At 46.0% G+C, this 22455-nt stretch overlaps 5 protein-coding genes and 3 pseudogenes across 5 annotated transcripts; 4 read left to right on the plus strand and 4 right to left on the minus strand.

Annotated features, from left to right (window-relative positions):
• Window positions 1-620: 620 nt before the first annotated feature.
• Window positions 621-3225, minus strand: LOC117586426 (annotated as a pseudogene).
• A 349-nt stretch (window positions 3226-3574) lies between these two features.
• Window positions 3575-5344, plus strand: LOC117586066 (annotated as a pseudogene).
• Window positions 5345-6306: 962 nt separating this feature from the next.
• LOC117586427 (microspherule protein 1-like) lies at window positions 6307-7470 on the plus strand. The gene has a single exon (XM_034276464.1). It carries the CDS (start codon window positions 6307-6309, stop codon window positions 7468-7470), a length of 1164 nt encoding a protein of 387 aa, XP_034132355.1.
• An 18-nt stretch (window positions 7471-7488) lies between these two features.
• On the minus strand, window positions 7489-9251 carry LOC117586446 (annotated as a pseudogene).
• Window positions 9252-9901: 650 nt separating this feature from the next.
• Window positions 9902-10361, minus strand: LOC117586324 (kunitz-type serine protease inhibitor homolog dendrotoxin I-like). The gene is made up of 2 exons (XM_034276315.1): window positions 10264-10361; window positions 9902-10200 (listed from the first exon to the last, which is right to left on the minus strand). Exons 1-2 carry the CDS (start codon window positions 10343-10345, stop codon window positions 10004-10006), a joined length of 279 nt encoding a protein of 92 aa, XP_034132206.1. The 5' UTR covers window positions 10346-10361; the 3' UTR covers window positions 9902-10003.
• A 3270-nt stretch (window positions 10362-13631) lies between these two features.
• LOC117586429 (40S ribosomal protein S7-like) lies at window positions 13632-14447 on the plus strand. Its single transcript, XM_034276466.1, has 2 exons — window positions 13632-13663; window positions 13895-14447. Exons 1-2 carry the CDS (start codon window positions 13632-13634, stop codon window positions 14394-14396), a joined length of 534 nt encoding a protein of 177 aa, XP_034132357.1. The 3' UTR covers window positions 14397-14447.
• Window positions 14448-14455: 8 nt separating this feature from the next.
• LOC117586263 (kunitz-type serine protease inhibitor homolog dendrotoxin I-like) lies at window positions 14456-14929 on the minus strand. Its single transcript, XM_034276205.1, has 2 exons — window positions 14813-14929; window positions 14456-14749 (listed from the first exon to the last, which is right to left on the minus strand). The coding sequence occupies exons 1-2, from the start codon at window positions 14892-14894 to the stop codon at window positions 14553-14555; spliced, it is 279 nt and encodes a 92-aa protein (XP_034132096.1). The 5' UTR covers window positions 14895-14929; the 3' UTR covers window positions 14456-14552.
• Window positions 14930-17061: 2132 nt separating this feature from the next.
• LOC117586262 (geranylgeranyl transferase type-2 subunit alpha) lies at window positions 17062-18854 on the plus strand. Its single transcript, XM_034276204.1, has one exon. The coding sequence runs from the start codon at window positions 17126-17128 to the stop codon at window positions 18641-18643; it is 1518 nt and encodes a 505-aa protein (XP_034132095.1). The 5' UTR covers window positions 17062-17125; the 3' UTR covers window positions 18644-18854.
• Window positions 18855-22455: the final 3601 nt, after the last annotated feature.

The following is a 22455-nucleotide window of genomic DNA, read 5'->3' on the forward strand; positions in this document are numbered from 1 at the left end:
GGTGAACATTTCGTGCGCAAGTACAAATTATGCACGATTTAGAAAGGTTAAGGGTCTGCAGAGAATCGTTATTTGCCATCGAATTTCGCACACTTAATGGCTTCTGGGTATTAGCTCAATGAATTATTGTTTCAAATTCAGGCATCATTGTGCTCCATTCTGCAGTAACTTCAGCAACTGCGCTGAGGCATCATCCCTCCATTCGATTCGGGACCAATCGATAGTTCACTTCCAGTCGCGAAGGAACGAGAAACAGAAGAAAAACTTCATCAGGCAAGTCATAAAATTTAATTAGAAAAGCATTTCTCCAGCGAGCGAATACAGAAATCTCTTTTATTGTTTTATGGCTGGAGCAGAAAGGAAATAAAATAAAAGGACCGCTGCCAGGATAGACAAGAGCTGAGTCCTTCGTCTGGGGAACAATTTCAGACGAGTCAGCAGTGGCGGCAGCAGCAGGTGCGAATGAACAGGACTCTCTCCACCCTCTCCACAGATGCGGTTGGTTGGGGGTGCGAGAAAATCAATCGTGCAGCAAAATCAAAGGAAATATATCTACATGCAGACAAGCCCGTATAAAAAGATGTACTTATGTATACCAGAATACATACTTACATACCTTATACATATTTATTTTGCTTTCTTCTTGAGGTTTCTTCATGTTTTTCTTTTCCTTCTCTTTTTTCACAGCAACTTTGCGCGACGCGTTCAAATGTGGGCGTGACATTGCTCCCCCCCCCCGACGCCGGCGAAAACGCGTTTATCAAAGTCAGTCGCCCGAGGGTTGCTCGCAGGGAGTTCCTGCTGCCGTCATTCCCATCCCGTGCCCATGCCAGTCGCGTCTAATGTGATACGCATCAATTTATGAAATTTGAAATATTATGACTGATTTTCGAGCATCTGAAATGCTCATGTGGGTTCCCGTTGCTCCCCGTGTCAGGCCTAATCCGGCTAACAGGTCAGAGACCAGCAGCGGAGGAGGAGGGTTCAGAGAGAGACAAACGGCCGCAGCTTAGGTGAAAAATAAACGCTGTGCATCCTCGTACGAGGATATCATATAACTCCGCCCTGAGCCCAGAGCTCTCTGCCCTCTGCTCGTTGGACGACGGATTATGGACTATGCGACGGACGACGGACGACGGCTGTCGGCGGAGGAGTAACAACAACGAGGCGCTATAACAAAGGCAATGAAATGAAGCGAGATTTCTATTTTTATGACAACACCAAACACAAAGGCAGGCGATTAAAACTGAAGGTCTGTCTCGGCTCGGCTGGGGGGTTTTCATCAGGGTTGATTGGTTTCAGCCTCAGTGCCTCAAAGGCAGGGGTCAGGTCAAACAGGCCAGCCTGGGAAGAAACACATCACAAGCCCAGCACAGACGACGAATAACATTCAACATTCAAATGCAAATTTAACCCTGCGATCAGCAGGAACTTACGAATACATGAATATTGGGAGCTCATTTGAGTAGTTCCCCCTTGCAACCTATTTTGCCTTTAAGTACTTCTCAATCATCCCAGAGGATTTAATTAAATTCTCTGCCTCTTGTGACCTCCAGAAAGTGCTCTTTTGTGGCCATTCGATGCATTTTTCCATTCGGACTTCGTGCCAGATCCTCCACAATGATGGCTCCAGCATTCAGCTGCTTATATGTGGCATCGATGTGCTCTCTCACAAAGTTCACAACATCTTGGGCCGAGACGAGAGTTGGGTGCCAGGTTTCTTTACCACAGCGGCAGCAGCCTCATCGCCATTGATCGCATCCCACAGCCCGAAGACACAGACCTCGGCCACGTTGGGCATCTGGGAGATGACTCTCTCTACTTCGCTTGGGTAATACATGATGCTCTGGTACTTGAGCATGTCCTTCTTGCGGTCAACGAGATACAGAAATCCATCTGGATCCATGTAGCCCAGATCCCCGGTGTGAAGCCATCGTTGAGAGTCGATCATTGTGCGCGTCTCCTCGGGATTCCCGTAGTAGCCCGACCAATGCTGGCCAATATGGAAACAAACTTCACCCATGGCACTCGGACCCAGTGCATCGCCACTCTCATTGGTAATCTTCACTTTGATTCCTCCCACCGGGCGGCCCACGGAGTTGGGCTTCTCGTCAAAGTGATGGTTCAGGCATCCCAGGCTGTTCATCTCCGTCAGGTTGTAGCTGAAGACCAGACAATCCGCCTGCTGCAGCCGACTCCGCATTCGATGCTGTACCTCCACGGAGCAGGCAGTGCCTCCATAGACACAACGCCGAATGCTCGACAGATCGACACTCTCGAACTCTGGACAGCCCACCAGCATCGCCATTTGGGCAGGACTCTGCACAAGGAACGTTACTTTGTACTCCTCGATAATACGACACAGAAAGCCAGGATCGAACTTGTTGTCCGCAATTATGCTCGTTGTGCTGAACACTCCGCACTTGATGCACATGGAGAGCCCCGAGAACCAGTCCAAGGTGCTGTGGCAGTACTGGACAACGTCGATTGCCATGGGACTAGTCAGAGAAGAAGTTAAAGCAAATAATTCGGATTGACTTATTGCACTTACGAGCAACTCCACAGAATTTGTTGGCTGTTGGTAATCGAGACTGCCTTGGGTACGCCCCAACAGGGACTCCTCGTTTCTTACCGGTTCCAGACCAGCCCTGGGACGAGGTCTCCCTTACCGACTTTCAAGAGGAGTTACCCACACCAGTCTTATAGGACTTATGCTTCTCTTGAGTTACCCACTGATGCGTATCAATACTAACACCGTAGGTCGAAGTCCCAAAGCCACCGTCGGTGTTGAGTCTCGTACTCATCTCTATCGCAGAAGATCAGTCGGGGTCTGGTGATACAGAACAACTTCTCAATGGTTTCCTGCTCATAGGAGATGTTCAGCGAGTGGAACGGCATCCCATTGAAGAAGCAGGCATAGGCCACGGCCACCAGATGCGTAGTGTTCCTGGCTATGAGGCCCACAATGTCAGTTTGCTTTAAGCCAAGTCCCCGCATATAGCTAGCCACTCGCATCGCATTGAGATGAACCTCTTCTCGGGTCAGCACCGTCTTCTCTGTGGCTGAGATCTGGGCAATGAGCTTTGGATGCCTTTCCATCTCCCTGAAGATGATCTCCCCAATGGAAAGGTGCGGTGCGAAATAGATAGATCGATCGCCTCCACTCCACACTTTGAGTTTTTCATCGAAGGTGATTTGTGGCTCATACGACACTCTGGGATCCATCTGATATTGTTATACAATTAAAACTGTTTGCACATCGTGCTTGAGTTCCCTTTTATAGAGCATATATTCTAATATTTGGGAATATAAAGCTTTACTTACCAACACTGTAGGAACTGTAAGCCGTCAGCCGGTAAACATTTGCATAACTTTCAACATGCGCACAATGTAATTTAAATTTTTGGCATTCTCCCACGTTGGCGCTACTTCGATGATCACAGAAATCCCTCGTACCGGCCACACGTGTACGGTTATTATGTTTTCTTTCCCAGAACATCGGAGCGTGTGCTCCTGCAATCACGTCTATAAGAGGGGGACAATAGCCACGAACTGCCAACAGTTCAAACACAGTACCGATAACTGATAGATCGTAGAATGCAGTACAAGCCGCAAATCACCTTCGATGACAAACTCAAAGTGTGGAGTGGAGGCGAACGATCTAACTATTTCGCACCGCACCTTTCCATTGGGGAGATCATCTTCAGGGAGATGGAAAGGCATCCAAAGCTCATTGCCCAGATCTCAGCCACAGAGAAGACGGTGCTGACCAGGGCAGAGGTTCGTCTCAATGCGATGCGAGTGGCTAGCTATATGCGGGGACTTGGCTTAAAGCAAACTGATATTGTGGGCCTCATAGCCAGGAACACTACGCATCTGGTGGCCGTGGCCTATGCCTGCTTCTTCAATGGGATGCCGTTCCACTCGCTGAACATCTCCTATGAGCAGGAAACCATTGAGAAGCTGTTCAGCATCACCAGACCCCGACTGATCTTCTGCGATGGGGATGAGTACGAGACTCAACACCGACGGTGGCTTTGGGACTTCGACCTACGGTGTTAGTATTGATACGCATCAGTGGGTAACTCAAGAGAAGCATAAGTCCTATAAGACTGGTGTGGGTAACTCCTCTTGAAAGTCGGTAAGGGAGACCTCGTCCCAGGGCTGGTCTGGAACCGGTAAGAAACGAGGAGTCCCTGTTGCCGCGTACCCAAGGCGGTTACTGTAACCAACAGTCAACAGATTCTCTTGACCTTTTTGTAAGTAGATTATTATTATTATTGTTAAATTATTCAGTATATATTTTATTCCGTCACAGTCATCTAAGCTCCAATGATGTGCAGTATACTCACAGCACACTGGACTGGATTTCGGGTCTTATAACCATCATAAGCGCTGGGGTATTCAGCGTAACAAGCATTATTGCCGACAATGTCTTCGATCCTGCTTTCGTGTGTCGCATGATCGAGGAGTACAAGATCACATTCATCTTTCAATGTCCCTCCCACATGGCCATGCTGGCCAACTGTCCGGAGTTCGATGAAGCTGATCTGTCCAGTGTTCGGTTCTACATTTATGGCGGATCCAACTGCTCCTTGAAGGTGCAGAGCCGGATTCGTAGTCGCCTTAGCCACGACTGCCTGCACTTTGCTTACGCGGTGACAGAGCTGAACAGCGTGGGCTGCACAAATCTTCACTTTGACGAGAAGCCCAACTCCGTGGGACGGCCGATTCGGGGCATCAGTCTAAAGATAATCAATGAACAGGACGAGGCCCTAGGACCAAATGAAACGGGTCAAGTCTGCTTCCATAATGGCCAGAATTGGTCGGGGTACTACGGGAACCCAGAGGAGACTCGCATCATTCAGGACGCCCAGATGTGGCTGCACACTGGGGATCTGGGCTACATGGACGATGATGGCTTTCTGTACATAATTGATAGACAAAAGGACATGCTCAAGTACCACAACATCATGTACTACCCCAACGAGATAGAGACTATCATCTCCCAGATGCCCAACGTGGCCGAGGTCTGTGTCTTCGGAGTGTGGGATGAGGTCAATGGCGATGAGGCCGCAGCTTCCGTGGTAACGAGACACGGAACCAATCTGCACGCCCAGGATGTTGTGGACTACGTCAAAGCCTCCGTTGATGCCAAGTACAAGCAACTGAATGCAGGAGCCATAATTGTGGATGATCTGCAGCGCAGTGCCAATGGGAAAACCAATCGACATGCAACCAAGGCACACTTCCTGGAGGTCACCAAAAGAGAACGTTAAATGCAGTGAATGGGATAATGATATTGGATATGAATTAACGAAATCTTTTGAAGTGTAAAAACAAGAGCTAAGAATTGCAACTAAAGTGAGCAGAAATACCTAAAAGTCTCCTGTTATTGCTATCGATTTATTTACCATATTTTGCATCATCATTGGCAATCCAGCAATCCACTCAATATATTTTATGGAGAAGGTGGAAACCCTGTTTTCCAGAGCCTATTACAGACAAGTGTATTTCCCAGGTGTACCACAAACTGTACAATTTGTAGGCTCAATCTTAGGACGTTCTAATTGTAACTTTCATGCAGATGCGCAAAATATTCTGCGCGAAATAATCAGGGAGAAACGATAACAAATGTTGTCTCAAGAACTTGGCAGTGAGTACTCAGATCAGCAGAAAATATACGAGAGAACTTAGCCGATTAAATTCTGAAATCTCGAAGCGAAAGATGGATTTGTTTTATCTTTTGTCGGCAGAATCAAGTCAGGAGGAAGGAAACAATCAATGGCTAGAAAAGAGCATTAAATGAAGACGATTTGAAACATATTAATGGATTATATGGATATTAAAGCTCATTAATCTTATACTCGGTACCCATTTGATCAATTTATAAAGAGATAAACACACATGTTTATCCAATTTCTGTACATTTCATACAAGATTTGAATTTTTAACGGGTTTCCCTTAGCAAAAAAAAACACAAAACAGTGTACCCAGAGAGCATCACGTCGTCTACTTTGGTCATACTGGCGAAGAAAACTTTGGGCTTCAAAAACCTTTTCCTGTATGGGAGGATAAGAAACTACTTCCAACACTATTTCTGGTAAATATTTGATAGTTGAACAACACCAGAGAGTTTTTCAATAGTTTACAGCACTTTTTTCACAGGGACTTTGCAGCATAAGTAAATAGAAGAGCATCAAATCGAATTGGAACAACTGCCAAGTAAAGGTAAATATGACCTCTGGACAAGTGTGGCAGAAAGACTTCTTGTCTGAATTTTCCTTTTAGTTATTTCTGTCCCAAATGTCGCTGTCAAAATTGAAGCAGCAGGAAATGGATACGTCCAGTGGCAACATGATGGAGTTGCGTCCAATACCGAATGTTGCACGAGCGAAGATCGATGCTGCCGCCCTCAATGAGCGCCGCAAAAGCCGCAAAAATGAAGAGCCAAAGGTGCACATGATTAGCCGCTGGAAGCCCATTGATGACCTGTCCCTGCTAACGGCCATGGACAGGGTGAATGACCTCAAGGTAGCGCATCGTGTGTGCAAATTCTCGTGCCTGTTCTCGCTGAAGGAGGTGCACCAGCGCTGGCAGGCGCTGCTCTTCTCGCCCATGGACTCGGCGACGGCCATGTCGGCCATCGAGAATCTGCACCCGGAGACGGCGGCCTCCGTTAGGGCCCGCACGATACTCAGTCCCGCGGAGGAGCAACTCATCATGACCATCAAGAGCACGGAAGACCCCACACTGGCGCAGTTTCAGGAGCTGATCGATCAGAATGCGGCCATCTTTTTGCGGGAACGCACGGCCCACCATCTGCACCTTTACTGGCAGGATCTGTGCAAGTATATGCTGCTGCCCGACCAGGTGATCCCGGCAGCCGAGGTGGCGCCCTATCTGCAGAGCTTCTCCGAGGCCGAGGCGCAGGCCTTTCACGTGAATGTCAACGAGCCCATCGACGAGGCCCTGGAGGCAGAGCTGGAGCTTCAGAATCGTCGCAACAAGCGATCCATTCGATTGCTGGAGAACGAAATATCCCGAATGTCCGTGCTGGTGGACTCTGGCCGTGGTCCTCGGGAGCTGGACAACAACACGATTGCCTGTCTGTGCGGCCATCGGGTGCGCTTTCTGATGCAGCATCCGGAGATCAACTTTGGGCGCGACGGCAAGGAGGGTTCCGACTGGCAGGTGGATGTCAACCTGGCACTGGAGGGTCCGGCCGAGAAGGTGTCCCGTCTCCAGGGCACCATTAAGCTGCGCAACGATGGCCTCATCTTCATTGCCAATGCGGGCAAGCGGGAAATTTTTGTGCAGGGCAAACCCCTGCTGACGGGCCACAAGACACGACTCGAGGACAACATGTTGGTGGAGATTTGCGGCCTGACCTTTACGTTCATCATCAACCCCGATGCCATCAATGCCGTTCGGACACAGTACGTCAAGGCATCGGAACCATTGAAGTAACACAATCGATAAAGAATCCAATCATAGATTTAATTACAAACAAAAGTACACAATACGTGGAATAATAATCAAAGATTTATACTAGGAACAGCATTCAAAGCTGATTGCTCCTTTGAACATTCAGAAAGTGCTCCTTGTTGGCGCGTCGATTCGTTTTGCCATTCCCACTTCGCTTCAGATCATCTACAATGATGACGCCAGCGTTTAACTGTTTGTACTTGGCCCCGATATGTTCCCTTACAAAGTCTGAAACATCCTGGGCCTGCAGATGGGTGCCATGCCGCTTCACCACAGAGGCTGCCGCCTCATCGCCATTGACCGCATTCCAAATGCCAAATACGCAGACCTCGGCCACGTTGGGCATCTGCGAGACGACTGTCTCTATCTCGCTGGGGTAGTACATGATGTTTTGGTACTTGAGCATGTCCTTTTTGCGATCATCTATGAAGAGGAATCCATCCTCATCAACGTAGCCCACGTCTCCGGTGTGAAACCATCTCTCAGAGTCTCGAATCGTACGCGTCTCCTCCGGGTCGCCATAATAGCCAGACCAGTGCTGGCCATTGAAGAGGCACACTTCTCCCACTTCATTTGGGCCCACAGCCACACCCTGCTCATTGACTATTTTCATTTTATTGCCAGGGACTGGGCGACCCACTGAGTTGGGTTTTTCGTCAAAGTGTGGGTTCAAGGTGCCAGTGCTGTTCAGTTCTGTTATGGAATAGCTAAAGATTAGCTCCCCCTTGAGGCGGCTGCGTAATCGATTCTGAATATCGAGGGAGCAGCGGGAGCCACCGAAAATGTAATGCTCGATGCTCGACAGATCAGCATCATCGAACTCCGGGCAGTTGGCCAGCATTGCCATGTGGGAGGGACACTGAAAGACTAACCCGATTTTGTACTCTTGGATCATGCGACACATGAAGGCGGGATCAAAGTCGTTGTCGGCAACGATATTGGTAGTGCTGAACACTCCAGCGTTGATGATGGAGGAGAGGCCCGAAAACCAGTCCAAGGTGCTGTGCGTGTACTGAACAGTATCCGAGGGGACGAGGCTGCGAGAAGAGAACACTGCCAGTAGTAGAAAAGCGGATGGATCGACCATTCCGATAGACTTACAAGCCGGTGAATATGCAATTCTGACTGTTGGTTACAGTAACCGCCTTGGGTACGCCCCAACAGGGACTCCTCGTTTCTTACCGGTTCCAGACCAGCCCTGGGACGAGGTCTCCCTTACCGACTTTCAAGAGGAGTTACCCACACCAGTCTTATAGGACTTATGCTTCTCTTGAGTTACCCACTGATGCGTATCAATACTAACACCGTAGGTCGAAGTCCCAAAGCCACCGTCGGTGTTGAGTCTCGTACTCATCTCCATCGCAGAAGATCAGTCGGGGTCTGGTGATGCTGAACAGCTTCTCAATGGTTTCCTGCTCATAGGAGATGTTCAGCGAGTGGAACGGCATCCCATTGAAGAAGCAGGCATAGGCCACGGCCACCAGATGCGTAGTGTTCCTGGCTATGAGGCCCACAATGTCAGTTTGCTTTAAGCCAAGTCCCCGCATATAGCTAGCCACTCGTATCGCATTGAGACGAACCTCTGCCCTGGTCAGCACCGTCTTCTCTGTGGCTGAGATCTGGGCAATGAGCTTTGGATGCCTTTCCATCTCCCTGAAGATGATCTCCCCAATGGAAAGGTGCGGTGCGAAATAGATAGATCGATCGCCTCCACTCCACACTTTGCTGTTGTCATCGAAGGTGATTTGCGGCTTGTACGGCATTCTCCGAGCTGTTAGTTTCAACTGCTGGCAATTCAATTTCTCGATCCCTTTTATAGAAGGGATTAAGTAACGCTCCGACAAAATAGCGACGAATCGAAGCAGCTGATAGTGGTTCTCGAGGAAGATCCCCTCTCGATAATAGTATATTATAATATAAATATTTCAAAAACATATTGAAATTTAAAGGCTAAAGAACGTGTCGGAATGTTATGATATAATTTGCAATTGATTAGCCGAATAAGAGCTCTGCTCAACAAATTATTCCAATGAGCACATACAGCGCCATCTATGCTTGGTTTTGCAAGCCGCCAGCTTGTGTCAGACTGAGATATTTTTGTTGTACTTTACACACTTTTCAGCACAGGTGGCTAGTAAAATCCAGACGCACCCTTGAGTAAAAAATAACTTTTTCGGATATCCGGAACAATGCCTGATTTTACGGATGGTAACTCCAGAGGGTCTTTTATACCTTAAAAGTAGCTAAAGTTTCTTCGAATCAAGTGGGGGAACAGAGGCATCAATCAATGTGGTTTTCTGCATCGAAAATCGAACCCCAACCATTTTCCTGGCAGCTAAGTTTACCGAACAAAAAGCTTAAGAAGCTTAAGGAAAGTGTGGCCGCATTGCAGTGTATAAGCCACGATCAAATGTAAGCTGCAGAGTGTATTATTTATTTTACATGAGTATCGTTAAAAAAGATACAAGATCAAGACAGAATCAGCATCAGGACGGGTCGGGTCGGATACCGGAACCTATCGGCGTCTGCACTGACGGCGACAGCTGGCTAGGGAACAGTAGCGGTTGTTGTTGCCACCACAGCCCAAATACCTCATCTTCTGGCAGTCCCTGACGCGTGCGTTGTACCACCACATTTCGGGCATGAAGCTCGCTTGACACGATCTATGACGTCTGTGTCCTTCATTCCGGCCGCCAGTGCATAGCTGACGCGCTACAGAAACATGGAAATATTGTCCCATAAGTTAGGCTCTAGAATAAAATGATCTTAACTTACCGGGACGGCCACGACAGTTGTTCTGGGCAGAGATGAGGGCCACATAAAGGGCCAGACAAGCCAAAACCAAAATGAACTTCATTCTTAAAAGACTCGGATTGAATGTTCGATTTGAACTGTTGGATCGATCGGGTTTCGGGGCTTATATAGTATACGTTTTCAGGCAGTAAAATCATTTCACCAGTTAATCAAAAACAACTCCACAATAGTCTGACCCGTATTGTGAAAGGGGACCCCTTTCAATGGGTAACCTGCTCTGGATAGCAATAAGGTAAAAGGGTACAATCAATATCGACAAGTGCAGCTATTTATAGATGCGTCTTTCATGCAGTCTCGTAACGGAGCATCCGCGCAAATTTTCCATGCCAGAAACAATTAAAACGCAAAAATGTTTACGGCGATTTTAGGAACTCTGACGGCAATTTTAGGAACTTTGGCGCCAGTCGACTCACCTTAAAAGTCTTAAGTATTCTAGTATAAGTATTCTCTTAAGATTCTATTCAAGGCGTGGATAAGNCGGGCATGAAGCTCGCTTGACACGATCTATGACGTCTGTGTCCTTCATTCCGGCCGCCAGTGCATAGCTGACGCGCTACAGAAACATGGAAATATTGTCCCATAAGTTAGGCTCTAGAATAAAATGATCTTAACTTACCGGGACGGCCACGACAGTTGTTCTGGGCAGAGATGAGGGCCACATAAAGGGCCAGACAAGCCAAAACCAAAATGAACTTCATTCTTAAAAGACTCGGATTGAATGTTCGATTTGAACTGTTGGATCGATCGGGTTTCGGGGCTTATATAGTATACGTTTTCAGGCAGTAAAATCATTTCACCAGTTAATCAAAAACAACTCCACAATAGTCTGACCCGTATTGTGAAAGGGGACCCCTTTCAATGGGTAACCTGCTCTGGATAGCAATAAGGTAAAAGGGTACAATCAATATCGACAAGTGCAGCTATTTATAGATGCGTCTTTCATGCAGTCTCGTAACGGAGCATCCGCGCAAATTTTCCATGCCAGAAACAATTAAAAAGCAAAAATGTTTACGGCGATTTTAGGAACTCTGACGGCAATTTTAGGAACTTTGGCGCCAGTCGACTCACCTTAAAAGTCTTAAGTATTCTAGTATAAGTATTCTCTTAAGATTCTATTCAAGGCGTGGATAAGAGTTTAATATTGCATCTGAAAAGTATACAATCATTTCAGTTTGAGCAACATTTGTATGTGGCTAGAGGAAGCCGATTGGATTTTAATGTCAGGATAAATGTATGGTATCACGTTGCAGTGTGAGTGATGACGGGATCGACGGACCACCGAAATTTTCTTTTAACTGAATATAAATATATTAATAGATTAATATTTATTGTTTATAGTTGTTTATAGCTGTTGTGGGTGACATCACTGGCAACTGAGTCCGAAGTTAGATGCACAGGGGTATCAATTTTTGAGACAGGTACCATGTTGATGGGCTGGAGCCTCCGTCGAGGTCCATCTGTTGTAGGTGAGAGTATATTCAAATAAAAGAAAAGAAAGAAAATCAAAGAAATTTGTGATTAGTTAGACGATAATGATGATTTTTTCATCATTATCGAGTGTTCCTTAGCAAATGAAAGGAGTAATTAGTTGTGACGATAGAAGAAGTGGCCACCAACCAGCTGATAATATTTACTTATGTTTCTTTATCACCCTGTATTGCGATCGCTATATTTCTAATTTTTCAATGTTATCAGCTTAACATACATGTGTCTCTTTTAATAATTTACATACATTTACATACTGAAGACAAAGCTCCCAGAAGGGTTGATTTGAATGAAAGACTCCAATACAAATTTGTAAAATATAGGGTCATAAAGTATGCAATTTAATAAATGGAGTATTTGTTATAAGACAAATTGATTTTTAAAATAGATTAAATTATTGCTTTAGTGTTAAAAGTCTTTGCAAGCTAGTAATATCATATAGAACATCCAAATCGAGGAATATGATTTAAGACAACGGTATATTTACGGTATATGTTTTAAACGAAATGGTATATTTTGGTATATTTAATCAACAGCTCCGCGGTCACACTAGTCAGTTTATTATTAATATTTAATTTGCTAACAAAATACGATGAATGGACGTGTGAAAGTACGCGGAGCCAGCGACAGAGTCCAGCAAGTCCGACGAGGTGCAGGCAGAAGCAGAGTCGGCGGCAAAGCCTGCTGGACAGTGGAGCAGAATCCCCTGGCAGGCTGGGAGCGGAGGTGCAGCTCTGAAATTATCTGAAATACGATGATCGAAATTTGTACACCTGGGACTACCGTCGCTAAGTGACAGCCAAGGCGGCCGTGCCTGCCGAGCAGGAGCTGGACTTTTGCACTATTCCAGCTGGCATCACCGCAGCCTCCTGCTGTCGAAGCTCTACCCCAACGAGCCAGGGTGGTTGCCTTTCGTATGGGAACAACTGGAGCAGTAGTAGCATTCAACAAACCTTGTCCAGACTTCGAACAGTTCAAGGTTGAGCTTGCAAGCTCGACAGCAAGTGGACCCTCCTGACCAGCTCCTCTAGCTTGAGGGTTTCGGTTGCCGTCAGAACGCTCTCATACTCATCTCCATCGCAGAAGATCAGACGGGGTCTGGTGATTCAGAAAAGCTTCTTAATGGTTTCCTGTGGAACGGCATCCCATTGAAGAAGCAGGCATAGGCCACGGCCACCAGATGCGTAGTGCTCCTGGCTATGAGGCCCACAATATCAGTTTGCTTTAAGCCAAGTCCCCGCATATAGCTAACCACTCGTATCGCATTGAGACGAACCTCTGCCCTGGTCAGCACCGTCTTCTCTGTGGCTGAGATCTGGGCAATGAGATTTGGGTGCCTTTCCATCTCCCTGAAGATGATCTCCCCAAAGGAAAGGTGCTGTGCGAAATAGTTAGGATTAAGTAAGGATTAACTAATTAGTTAGGGATTAAGTAAGAAAGGCTCCGACAGACTAGCGAGGAATCTACAACCTTTAATGCGAACCTACGGATATGTGCTTGTAAGAATCGAAGCAGCTGATAGGGGTTCTCGAGGAAGATCCCCTTTTTTTATCTATATATACCCCTGCACTTTACAAATACTGGGTGTATATTGAAAGTTTAAGGCTAAAGAACGTTTCGGAATGTTATGATATAATTTGCAATTGATTAGCCGAATAAGAGCTCTGCTCAACAAATTATTCCAATGAGCACATACAGCGCCATCTATGCTTGGTTTTGCAAGCCGCCAGCTTGTGTCAGACTGAGATATTTTTGTTGTACTTTACACACTTTTCAGCACAGGTGGCCAGTAAAATCCAGACGCATCCTTGAGTAAAAAATAACTTTTTCGGATATCCGGAACAATGCCTGATTTTACGGATGGTAACTCCAGAGGGTCTTTTATACCTTAAAAGTAGCTAAAGTTGCTTCGAATCAAGTGGGGGAAAAGAGGCATCAATCAATGTGGTTTTCTGCATCGAAAATCCAATCCGAACCCCAACCATTTTCCAGGCAGCTAAGTTTACCGAACAAAAAGCTTAAGGAGCTTAAGGAAAGTGTGGCCGCATTGCAGTGTTCTGTAGTAATATTTACATATGTATGATCGATATATTTTTCGTCAAAATAGTCGACAAAGATGGCTATCGGCTCCAAGATTATCAAGCAGCAAGAAGGCCGTCATCATCTACGTGCCCATTCCCCAGCAGAAGGTGTTCCAGAAGAGCCAAATCATTCTGGTCCGTGAGTTGGAGAAGAAGTTTTCCGGCAAGCACGTCGTAGTCATTGGAGAGCGCAAGATTCTGCCCAAGCCCACACGCAAGGCACGCAATCCCCTGAAACAAAAGCGTCCACGCTCTCGTACCCTTACGGCTGTGTACGATGCCATTCTGGAGGATCTGGTCTTCCCTGCCGAGATCGTTGGAAAGCGCATCCGCGTCAAGCTGGACGGCTCCCAGCTGGTTAAGGTTCACTTGGACAAAAACCAACAGACCACCATCGAACACAAAGTTGATACATTCACATCGGTCTACAACTACAGCTACTGTCGCGCTGTTTCGGTTCATCATAAGAAAGTTATAGAAATTCTGTCGTACAGAATATTAATATTTTACATGAGCTGGAGAACGTAACGTGAAATAAAAAATTAAACACCTAAAACTAAGCAAATCCCAATTAACAGAGTGTCAGCTGCAGAGTGAATTATTTATTTTACTTAAGTATCGTTAAAAATGACACAAGATCAAGACAGAATCAGCATCAGGACGGGTCGGGTCGGATACCGGAACCTATCGGCGTCTGCACTGACGGCGACAGCTGGCTAGGGAACAGTAGCGGTTGTTGTTGCCACCACAGCCCAAATACCTCATCTTCTGGCAGTCCCTGACGCGTGCGTTGTACCACCACATTTCGGGCATGAAGCTCGCTTGACACGATCTATGACGTCTGTGTCCTTCATTCCGGCCGCCAGTGCATAGCTGACGCGCTACAGAAACATGGAAATATTGTCCCATAAGTTAGGCTCTAGAATAAAATGATCTTAACTTACCGGGACGGCCACGACAGTTGTTCTGGGCAGAGATGAGGGCCACATAAAGGGCCAGACAAGCCAAAACCAAAATGAACTTCATTCTTAAAAGACTCGGATTGAATGTTCGATTTGAACTGTTGGATCGATCGGGTTTCGGGGCTTATATAGTATACGTTTTCAGGCAGTAAAATCATTTCACCAGTTAATCAAAAACAACTCCACAATAGTCTGACCCGTATTGTGAAAGGGGACCCCTTTCAATGGGTAACCTGCTCTGGATAGCAATAAGGTAAAAGGGTACAATCAATATCGACAAGTGCAGCTATTTATAGATGCGTCTTTCATGCAGTCTCGTAACGGAGCATCCGCGCAAATTTTCCATGCCAGAAACAATTAAAACGCAAAAATGTTTACGGCGATTTTAGGAACTCTGACGGCAATTTTAGGAACTTTGGCGCCAGTCGACTCACCTTAAAAGTCTTAAGTATTCTAGTATAAGTATTCTCTTAAGATTCTATTCAAGGCGTGGATAAGAGTTTAATATTGCATCTGAAAAGTATACAATCATTTCAGTTTGAGCAACATTTGTATGTGGCTAGAGGAAGCCGATTGGATTTTAATGTCAGGATAAATGTATGGTATCACGTTGCAGTGTGAGTGATGACGGGATCGACGGACCACCGAAATTTTCTTTTAACTGAATATAAATATATTAATAGATTAATATTTATTGTTTATAGTTGTTTATAGCTGTTGTGGGTGACATCACTGGCAACTGAGTCCGAAGTTAGATGCACAGGGGTATCAATTTTTGAGACAGGTACCATGTTGATGGGCTGGAGCCTCCGTCGAGGTCCATCTGTTGTAGGTGAGAGTATATTCAAATAAAAGAAAAGAAAGAANAGCCAAAACCAAAATGAACTTCATTCTTAAAAGACTCGGATTGAATGTTCGATTTGAACTGTTGGATCGATCGGGTTTCGGGGCTTATATAGTATACGTTTTCAGGCAGTAAAATCATTTCACCAGTTAATCAAAAACAACTCCACAATAGTCTGACCCGTATTGTGAAAGGGGACCCCTTTCAATGGGTAACCTGCTCTGGATAGCAATAAGGTAAAAGGGTACAATCAATATCGACAAGTGCAGCTATTTATAGATGCGTCTTTCATGCAGTCTCGTAACGGAGCATCCGCGCAAATTTTCCATGCCAGAAACAATTAAAACGCAAAAATGTTTACGGCGATTTTAGGAACTCTGACGGCAATTTTAGGAACTTTGGCGCCAGTCGACTCACCTTAAAAGTCTTAAGTATTCTAGTATAAGTATTCTCTTAAGATTCTATTCAAGGCGTGGATAAGAGTTTAATATTGCATCTGAAAAGTATACAATCATTTCAGTTTGAGCAACATTTGTATGTGGCTAGAGGAAGCCGATTGGATTTTAATGTCAGGATAAATGTATGGTATCACGTTGCAGTGTGAGTGATGACGGGATCGACGGACCACCGAAATTTTCTTTTAACTGAATAAAAATATATTAATATAATATGGTTAATAGATTAATATTTATTGTTTATAGTTGTTTATAGCTGTTGTGGGTGACATCACTGGCAACTGAGTCCGAAGTTAGATGCACAGGGGTATCAATTTTTGAGACAGGTACCATGTTGATGGGCTGGAGCCTCCGTCGAGGTCCATCTGTTGTAGGTGAGAGTATATTCAAATAAAAGAAAAGAAAGAAAATCAAAGAAATTTGTGATTAGTTAGACGATAATGATGATTTTTTCATCATTATCGAGTGTTCCTTAGCAAATGAAAGGAGTAATTAGTTGTGACGATAGAAGAAGTGGCCACCAACCAGCTGATAATATTTACTTATGTTTCTTTATCACCCTGTATTGCGATCGCTATATTTAAAATTTTTCAATGTTATCAGCTTAACATACATGTGTCTCTTTTAATAATTTACATACATTTACATACTGAAGACAAAGCTCCCAGAAGGGTTGATTTGAATGAAAAACTCCAATACAAATTTGTAAAATATAGGGTCATAAAGTATACAATTTAATAAAACGAGTATTTTTAATATGATAAATTGATTATTCAAATAGATTAAATTATTGTTGAAGTGTTAAAAGTCTTTGCAAGCAAGTAATATCAAATAGAACATCAACATCGAGCAATATGATTTAAGACAACGGTATATTTACGGTATATGGTTTAAAAGAAATTGTATATTTTGGTATATTTAATCAATAGCTCCGCGGTCACACTAGTCACTTTATTATTAATATTCAATTTTTTGCAAATTTGCTAACAAAATACGATGCATGGACGTGTGAAAGTACGCACCACCGAGGAGGAGCGAGAGCGCAAGAAGAAGGAGCACGCGCTCAAGGTGAGGGCCTACCGGGCGGCCATGGGACGGATACTCAAGAAGCGCGATGCAGGTGAACTCGATGACGAAATGCTCGGCCTGACTGTGCAAATCCTGCATCGCAATCCGGACGTGAGCACGCTGTGGAACATTCGTCGGGAGTGTGTGCTGGAGAAGATCAAGCAGCTGGCAGAGCCAGCGACAGAGTCCAGCAAGTCAGACGAGCTGCAGGCGGAAGCAGAGTCGGCGGCAAAGCCTGTGGAACAGGAGGATAAACTGCAGTCAGTGTACGGCCAAGAGCTGACCCTCACAGAACAGTGTCTAATGGTCAATCCCAAGTCGTACAATGCCTGGCATCATCGCTGCTGGACACTGGAGCAGAATCCCCAGGCAGACTGGGAGCGGGAAGTGCAGCTCTGCAACAAGTATCTGAAATACGATGAGCGAAATTTTCACACCTGGGACTACCGGCGCTATGTGACCGCCAAGGCGGGCGTGCCTGCCGAGCAGGAGCTGGACTTTTGCACTGAGAAGATCAAGGTTAACTTTTCCAACTATTCCAGCTGGCATCACCGAAGCCTCCTGCTGCCGAAGCTCTACCCCAACGAGCAGCGCGACCGACCCATGAGCGAGGAGAAGCTACAGGAGGAGCTGGAGATGGTGCTCACCGCCGCCTTTACAGATCCCAACGACAGCAGTGCCTGGTTCTACCAGCGCTGGCTGCTGGGCGGTGGTGCCCAAGTGGACCAGGCCCCCAAGGTGGTTGCCTTTCGCATGGGAGCAACTGGAGCAGTAGTAGCATTCAACAAACCCTGTCCAGACTTCGAACAGTTCAAGGTTGAGCTTGCAAGCAACGAGCGTTCATTGAAGTTGGAATCCTGGCAGCCTGCGGACAGCAAAAGGACCACCTGGAGAACCCAGACATCGATTGACTACCAAAAGGATGCATCCTACTACTTGAAGCTGGCTGAGCAGGAGATCAAACTCTCGCCTCTGCCCACTGGCGACGGTACCTTCTACTTTGTGCCGCCCCATGCCGCCTCCAGCTGCAGCAAGGAGCTTTTCGAGGAACTCCAGACGCAGCTGAAGTCCTGCTACGATCTCCTGGAGTACGAGCCCGACAGCAAGTGGACCCTCCTGACCAGTGCCCTCCTAATGCGAGCCATCGATGTTACCGCCAACCACGAGAGAAGCCTGGACCACTTGGTACAGTTGCAGAAGGTTGATGCCCTGCGGGAGGGCTACTACAAGGATTTGGCTGCATGCTGGACCCTGGAACTTGAGCTGGCCAAGTGGGTCACGTCCCCCGGGTTTCCCAAACGCTTTGAGTTAACATCGGAATCGGCATTGACTTCGCTGCCTTATGGTCAGTATCTGGCGATTGCTGATGAATTGGGACTGCCCGCCAAACTCAAGGCACAACTGAGCGACCGATTGCCGCAAACGTTTGCAGAGTTGAAGTTGTAGGAGTAATGGAATCCCATCAACACACATATATTTATAATAACTGACCAATGTCATTTTCCATTAGGTATTCAGTTAGGCTTTCAGGGTTTTTCGTGTGGTGAAATTGTTCCGACTTATACTAAAGATGTAAACACATTCGATTTATTAATTAAAACTATTTATAAATAATAATACATACAATATTTATGTAAATAAAACGAGCATTTGTGAAGCTGTTCATTTTTGAATGCAATAATAGATAGAAATTTGCATGCATGCAAGGAGTGACTCAGTTGGCAGAAGAGTTGGAGAGCAGAAGAGGCCCAGTAGGCAGTCGTAATACTATACGTCAGTAGTCAACTCAGTATAAGTGAATCCAATATCCAATATCGAGCCGTTTCCATTCAATTAATTATTCCCTTTCATTGCCAGACTACAGCGATTCATTTAATAAATAAACATTAACATGAATAATGTCTTGCTTACATGGTGATGCATATTTGTTAAGTGCACATTTATTTAACTGAAAACTAATGCGAACTCTTGAACCTATTATAAATTGAGGTAAAACGCCTGACAGCTCGCACCCATCTCTTAGAGGGAACTACTTTCGCTATAGGTCGGATAACCATCAATATGTCGTTGTCATGCCAGTGACAATGGCTACTTTAAGCGGTCCCTCAAGCTTCAACGTGGCTGAGCTGAGGCATGCATGCGCTGCTGTTGCCAGTGTTGTTGGTGTTGCCACTGATGCTGCAATGTGTGCAACGAAGCGCTGCGAGATTTGCGGTTTTTTTGGCGGCTTGGGTGGGTTGTATAAATTATGCAAGGCACTGGAGATGCCGGCGATGCTCGCTGCTGAATGCGCGTCCACAACATTGGCAGCCGCATGTCATTACGTGCCACAGCCGAACGAAGGCAGCTAGGCAGGGGCAAGTGACGCGGGGGGCTACCAGAGCCGAGTAACGTTTGACTGGCGTGTGAAAGGCCGCCAGACGTGCCCGAAGAGTGGTGAGTGGGGAATGGGGAGTGGAGAGCGAATGGAGAGGCAGATCCCAGATGTCTTGCTTGGCTCTGGTTGCTCAGGTGTTGACGCACATGGCTAAGGTGAGGGTGAGTGTGGGCGTACGAAAGAGGTGTGGTGTGGCCATGCTGCATCTGTCACCTGGCTTGCTGCACAAGCACAAGCACAAGCATACACGTCGTATGCGCAATGTTTGTGCATTGGAATTTAATGGAGCCGGGGCGAGCACATGGAAATGCTCGGATGATGCTTGTATTTCCTGCTGCATATCATATTAACATTAGCACACTCTTGGCATTCAAATTTCCGCCTCACTCAGATGACATTATATGCGGATCCCGTCTCGAGAAGTGGGCCATTCCCCGGATCCCCGCCTGAGCCTCAACCCTGAGCAAACCCTGAGCATTCCCATCATCTTAATTATGCCAATGCCATTTCTTGCAAACATTGTGCAATATCTCCATCTCCGTCTTCTCCGACATCGTTCCGTTCCGGAAAACGTGACGGTGACAGGCAGCTGCTCATTAAAATGTTTGGGGCCAATTATTAAGTCAATTGCACGAGCAGGAAAGGGGTTCAGTGCGGAGCCTTGGAGTTTGCGGCGGCACTGCATCTTATCTGCACGCACAGCAGCACAAACTTAATTAATGGGGCACGTCAATGGGAGCGGACGGGAAACTGGTACTCCGGGGATGTGTGCCAACGAAAGACGCCACTCGTGATGCCGTATCATAGCCGCAAATGCAGAGGGTTCGGATTGGGCCGGATTGTATCACTTTCGGCAAGGGTTATTTATCGACTTGGGTTCGGTTCGTTCTGCTCTCCTTAAGCGGCTGCGATTAAATGAATGGGAAATCAGTTTAGTTAAAGGGCCGAACTCAAGCGGTTGAAACCACAGAGTGAATAGCTAATTCGAACCGTTTTCGGTTCATTTGCCTCGATATGAAATTGCGACTCGATTGTAATTACACCACAACTAATTGTGTTCTTCTTAGCTTGAGGTTGTTTAGGAGTGGTTGAGCATCCCATAGATGTGATTAAGAAATAACTCTAAACAATAGTCATTTATCGACTTGTAAATTAAGAATTGGTCGACCGGGGACAAGCGTGCACACACCCACTACAGCGCCCACCTTTCACCTTTCAGATGCAGTTGAAAGGAATATTTGTTTTCCAAATACATTTAGCTCATCTTTTCATTGCTCTCATGGGGCGAAGGCGACGGCGAAGCCACTGAACTTTTGTTCAAATGTGTTGCACATTCTCGAGTCTCCTCCCCAGTGGTTCAGTTCAGTCAGCTTAGAAATTCCCCCAGCACACACACACACACACACACACACACAGCCACACACATAGCTCGTAATTTATACAATTTTCCATGGCAACCGCTTCGGTAGGGTTTCCCTTGCTTGGATTCGCTCCTAAATTATGTTTATATATTGCCTGAATTTCCTGCGCCCCGCCATGAGACTAGACGAAACCGAAAATGCCCGCTGGACTGAGCAGACAATGCACACAATACACATGTTTTAATGGTAGACAGTTTTTAGACGTGATAATGCAAGTGGAAAATCAGAAAAATATATTGTTGCTGCCCTGCCAGTCACCAGCAGACAACAAGCAAAGACAAGGGGAAGGAGTGGGGAGGGGAAAGCCACAACAAGTCTGAAAAAAATAAAGGAATCCATGAGTAACGCACGAGTATACGTACGAATATGTTTACGAGTCTTTGCACTTGGTGGAGCTCCCCCCCATTCCACATAACTATGCAACATAATTTTCATGCTGTCTGCTCTGCGGCCCTCTGTGGCGTTCTTGGACTGGTAAAGGAGTGGGTTAGACCCTCGCAGAAGCTTGTGGGAAATGGAATGATTTCTGTCTTCAGCTGTCACATAATGTTAGCTGCGAGAAATCTGTCTCAACTGTCGCTCGTATGCATGGAAAACTCATTACGAGCAGCTGCGGTCGGACCCGCTACCCGACAATATCCTGATCCTTAAATAGGCTGCTGCAAATTGGTTTGTTGTCGAGCAATTGAATCGCTATCGATTGTTGTGCTATTAATTGCATAACACATAACACATACCACTTTCACGCTTGTTGTTGCTTACACTTGACTTCACTTCACTAGCAACTGGCAACTTGGCAGGGGGAAAAGTTCACTTTAACAAGTGAACAACTTTCAATGGGCAATTAAAAGGGCATACAAAGCGAAGGGGACAACGACAATCGCAACAACCAGCAACCAGCCAATGGAGTTTGAAAGGATAAAGAGTGCATTGGGGCAGGGGCAAGAGGCAGTCTTGCATGTAGAGTGGCAGCAGGCAGACTTGTCTATGCTGTGCTATGGCTAAGGCAGAGCCCCACCAGCGAGAAGTCACCGGAAATGTTAGCAAAATGCATAGCGCAGATTTTGTAAAGTTTCTGGCCCGAAAGGCAATTAAAGTTTTGGCAACAACAGGAACAGAGCAGGAGAGCAGGAGTCACCACAAGATGGTGACTCTTCGTGTCCTTCAAGGGCTGGCAACTTTTGCCTCCACGTCCGGCTGTAAATGTTTACGGTCTACCACTCCCACCCGCGGGCGAGGCAATCAGAAATCAGAAATCTACAATTTTATTTTATTAATTTACATTTTGGGTCCTCCCGCCTCACTCAGGCTGCAAGCTTAATTAAATATTATACGCTGTTTGCGTTCATAACTCAAATAACTTGTTAACATTTACGCTCAATTCAACCGAAACAACGCCATCAAAATCAGCAAGGCACATGACGTCATGAAGAGAGAAGAGAGAAGAGGGGGATGGATAT

This window comes from Drosophila guanche, unplaced genomic scaffold (assembly GCF_900245975.1).
Source record: "Drosophila guanche unplaced genomic scaffold, DGUA_6, whole genome shotgun sequence".
Classification (NCBI taxonomy): Eukaryota; Metazoa; Arthropoda; class Insecta; order Diptera; family Drosophilidae; genus Drosophila; species Drosophila guanche.

Bases quoted from the DNA above. Each gene is read 5' to 3' on its own strand.
- LOC117586427 (XM_034276464.1), top strand. From the start codon at position 6,307: ATGTCGCTGTCAAAATTGAAGCAGCAGGAAATGGATACGTCCAGTGGC.
- LOC117586263 (XM_034276205.1), bottom strand. From the start codon at position 14,894: ATGAAGTTCATTTTGGTTTTGGCTTGTCTGGCCCTTTATGTGGCCCTC. The intron at 14,750-14,812 runs GTAAGTTAAGAT...ATGTTTCTGTAG, and splicing joins CAACTGTCGTGGCCGTCCCG to CGCGTCAGCTATGCACTGGC.
- LOC117586429 (XM_034276466.1), top strand. From the start codon at position 13,632: ATGCCTGATTTTACGGATGGTAACTCCAGAGG. The intron at 13,664-13,894 runs GTCTTTTATACC...TCGTCAAAATAG, and splicing joins ACGGATGGTAACTCCAGAGG to TCGACAAAGATGGCTATCGG.
- LOC117586324 (XM_034276315.1), bottom strand. From the start codon at position 10,345: ATGAAGTTCATTTTGGTTTTGGCTTGTCTGGCCCTTTATGTGGCCCTC. The intron at 10,201-10,263 runs GTAAGTTAAGAT...ATGTTTCTGTAG, and splicing joins CAACTGTCGTGGCCGTCCCG to CGCGTCAGCTATGCACTGGC.
- LOC117586262 (XM_034276204.1), top strand. From the start codon at position 17,126: ATGCATGGACGTGTGAAAGTACGCACCACCGAGGAGGAGCGAGAGCGC.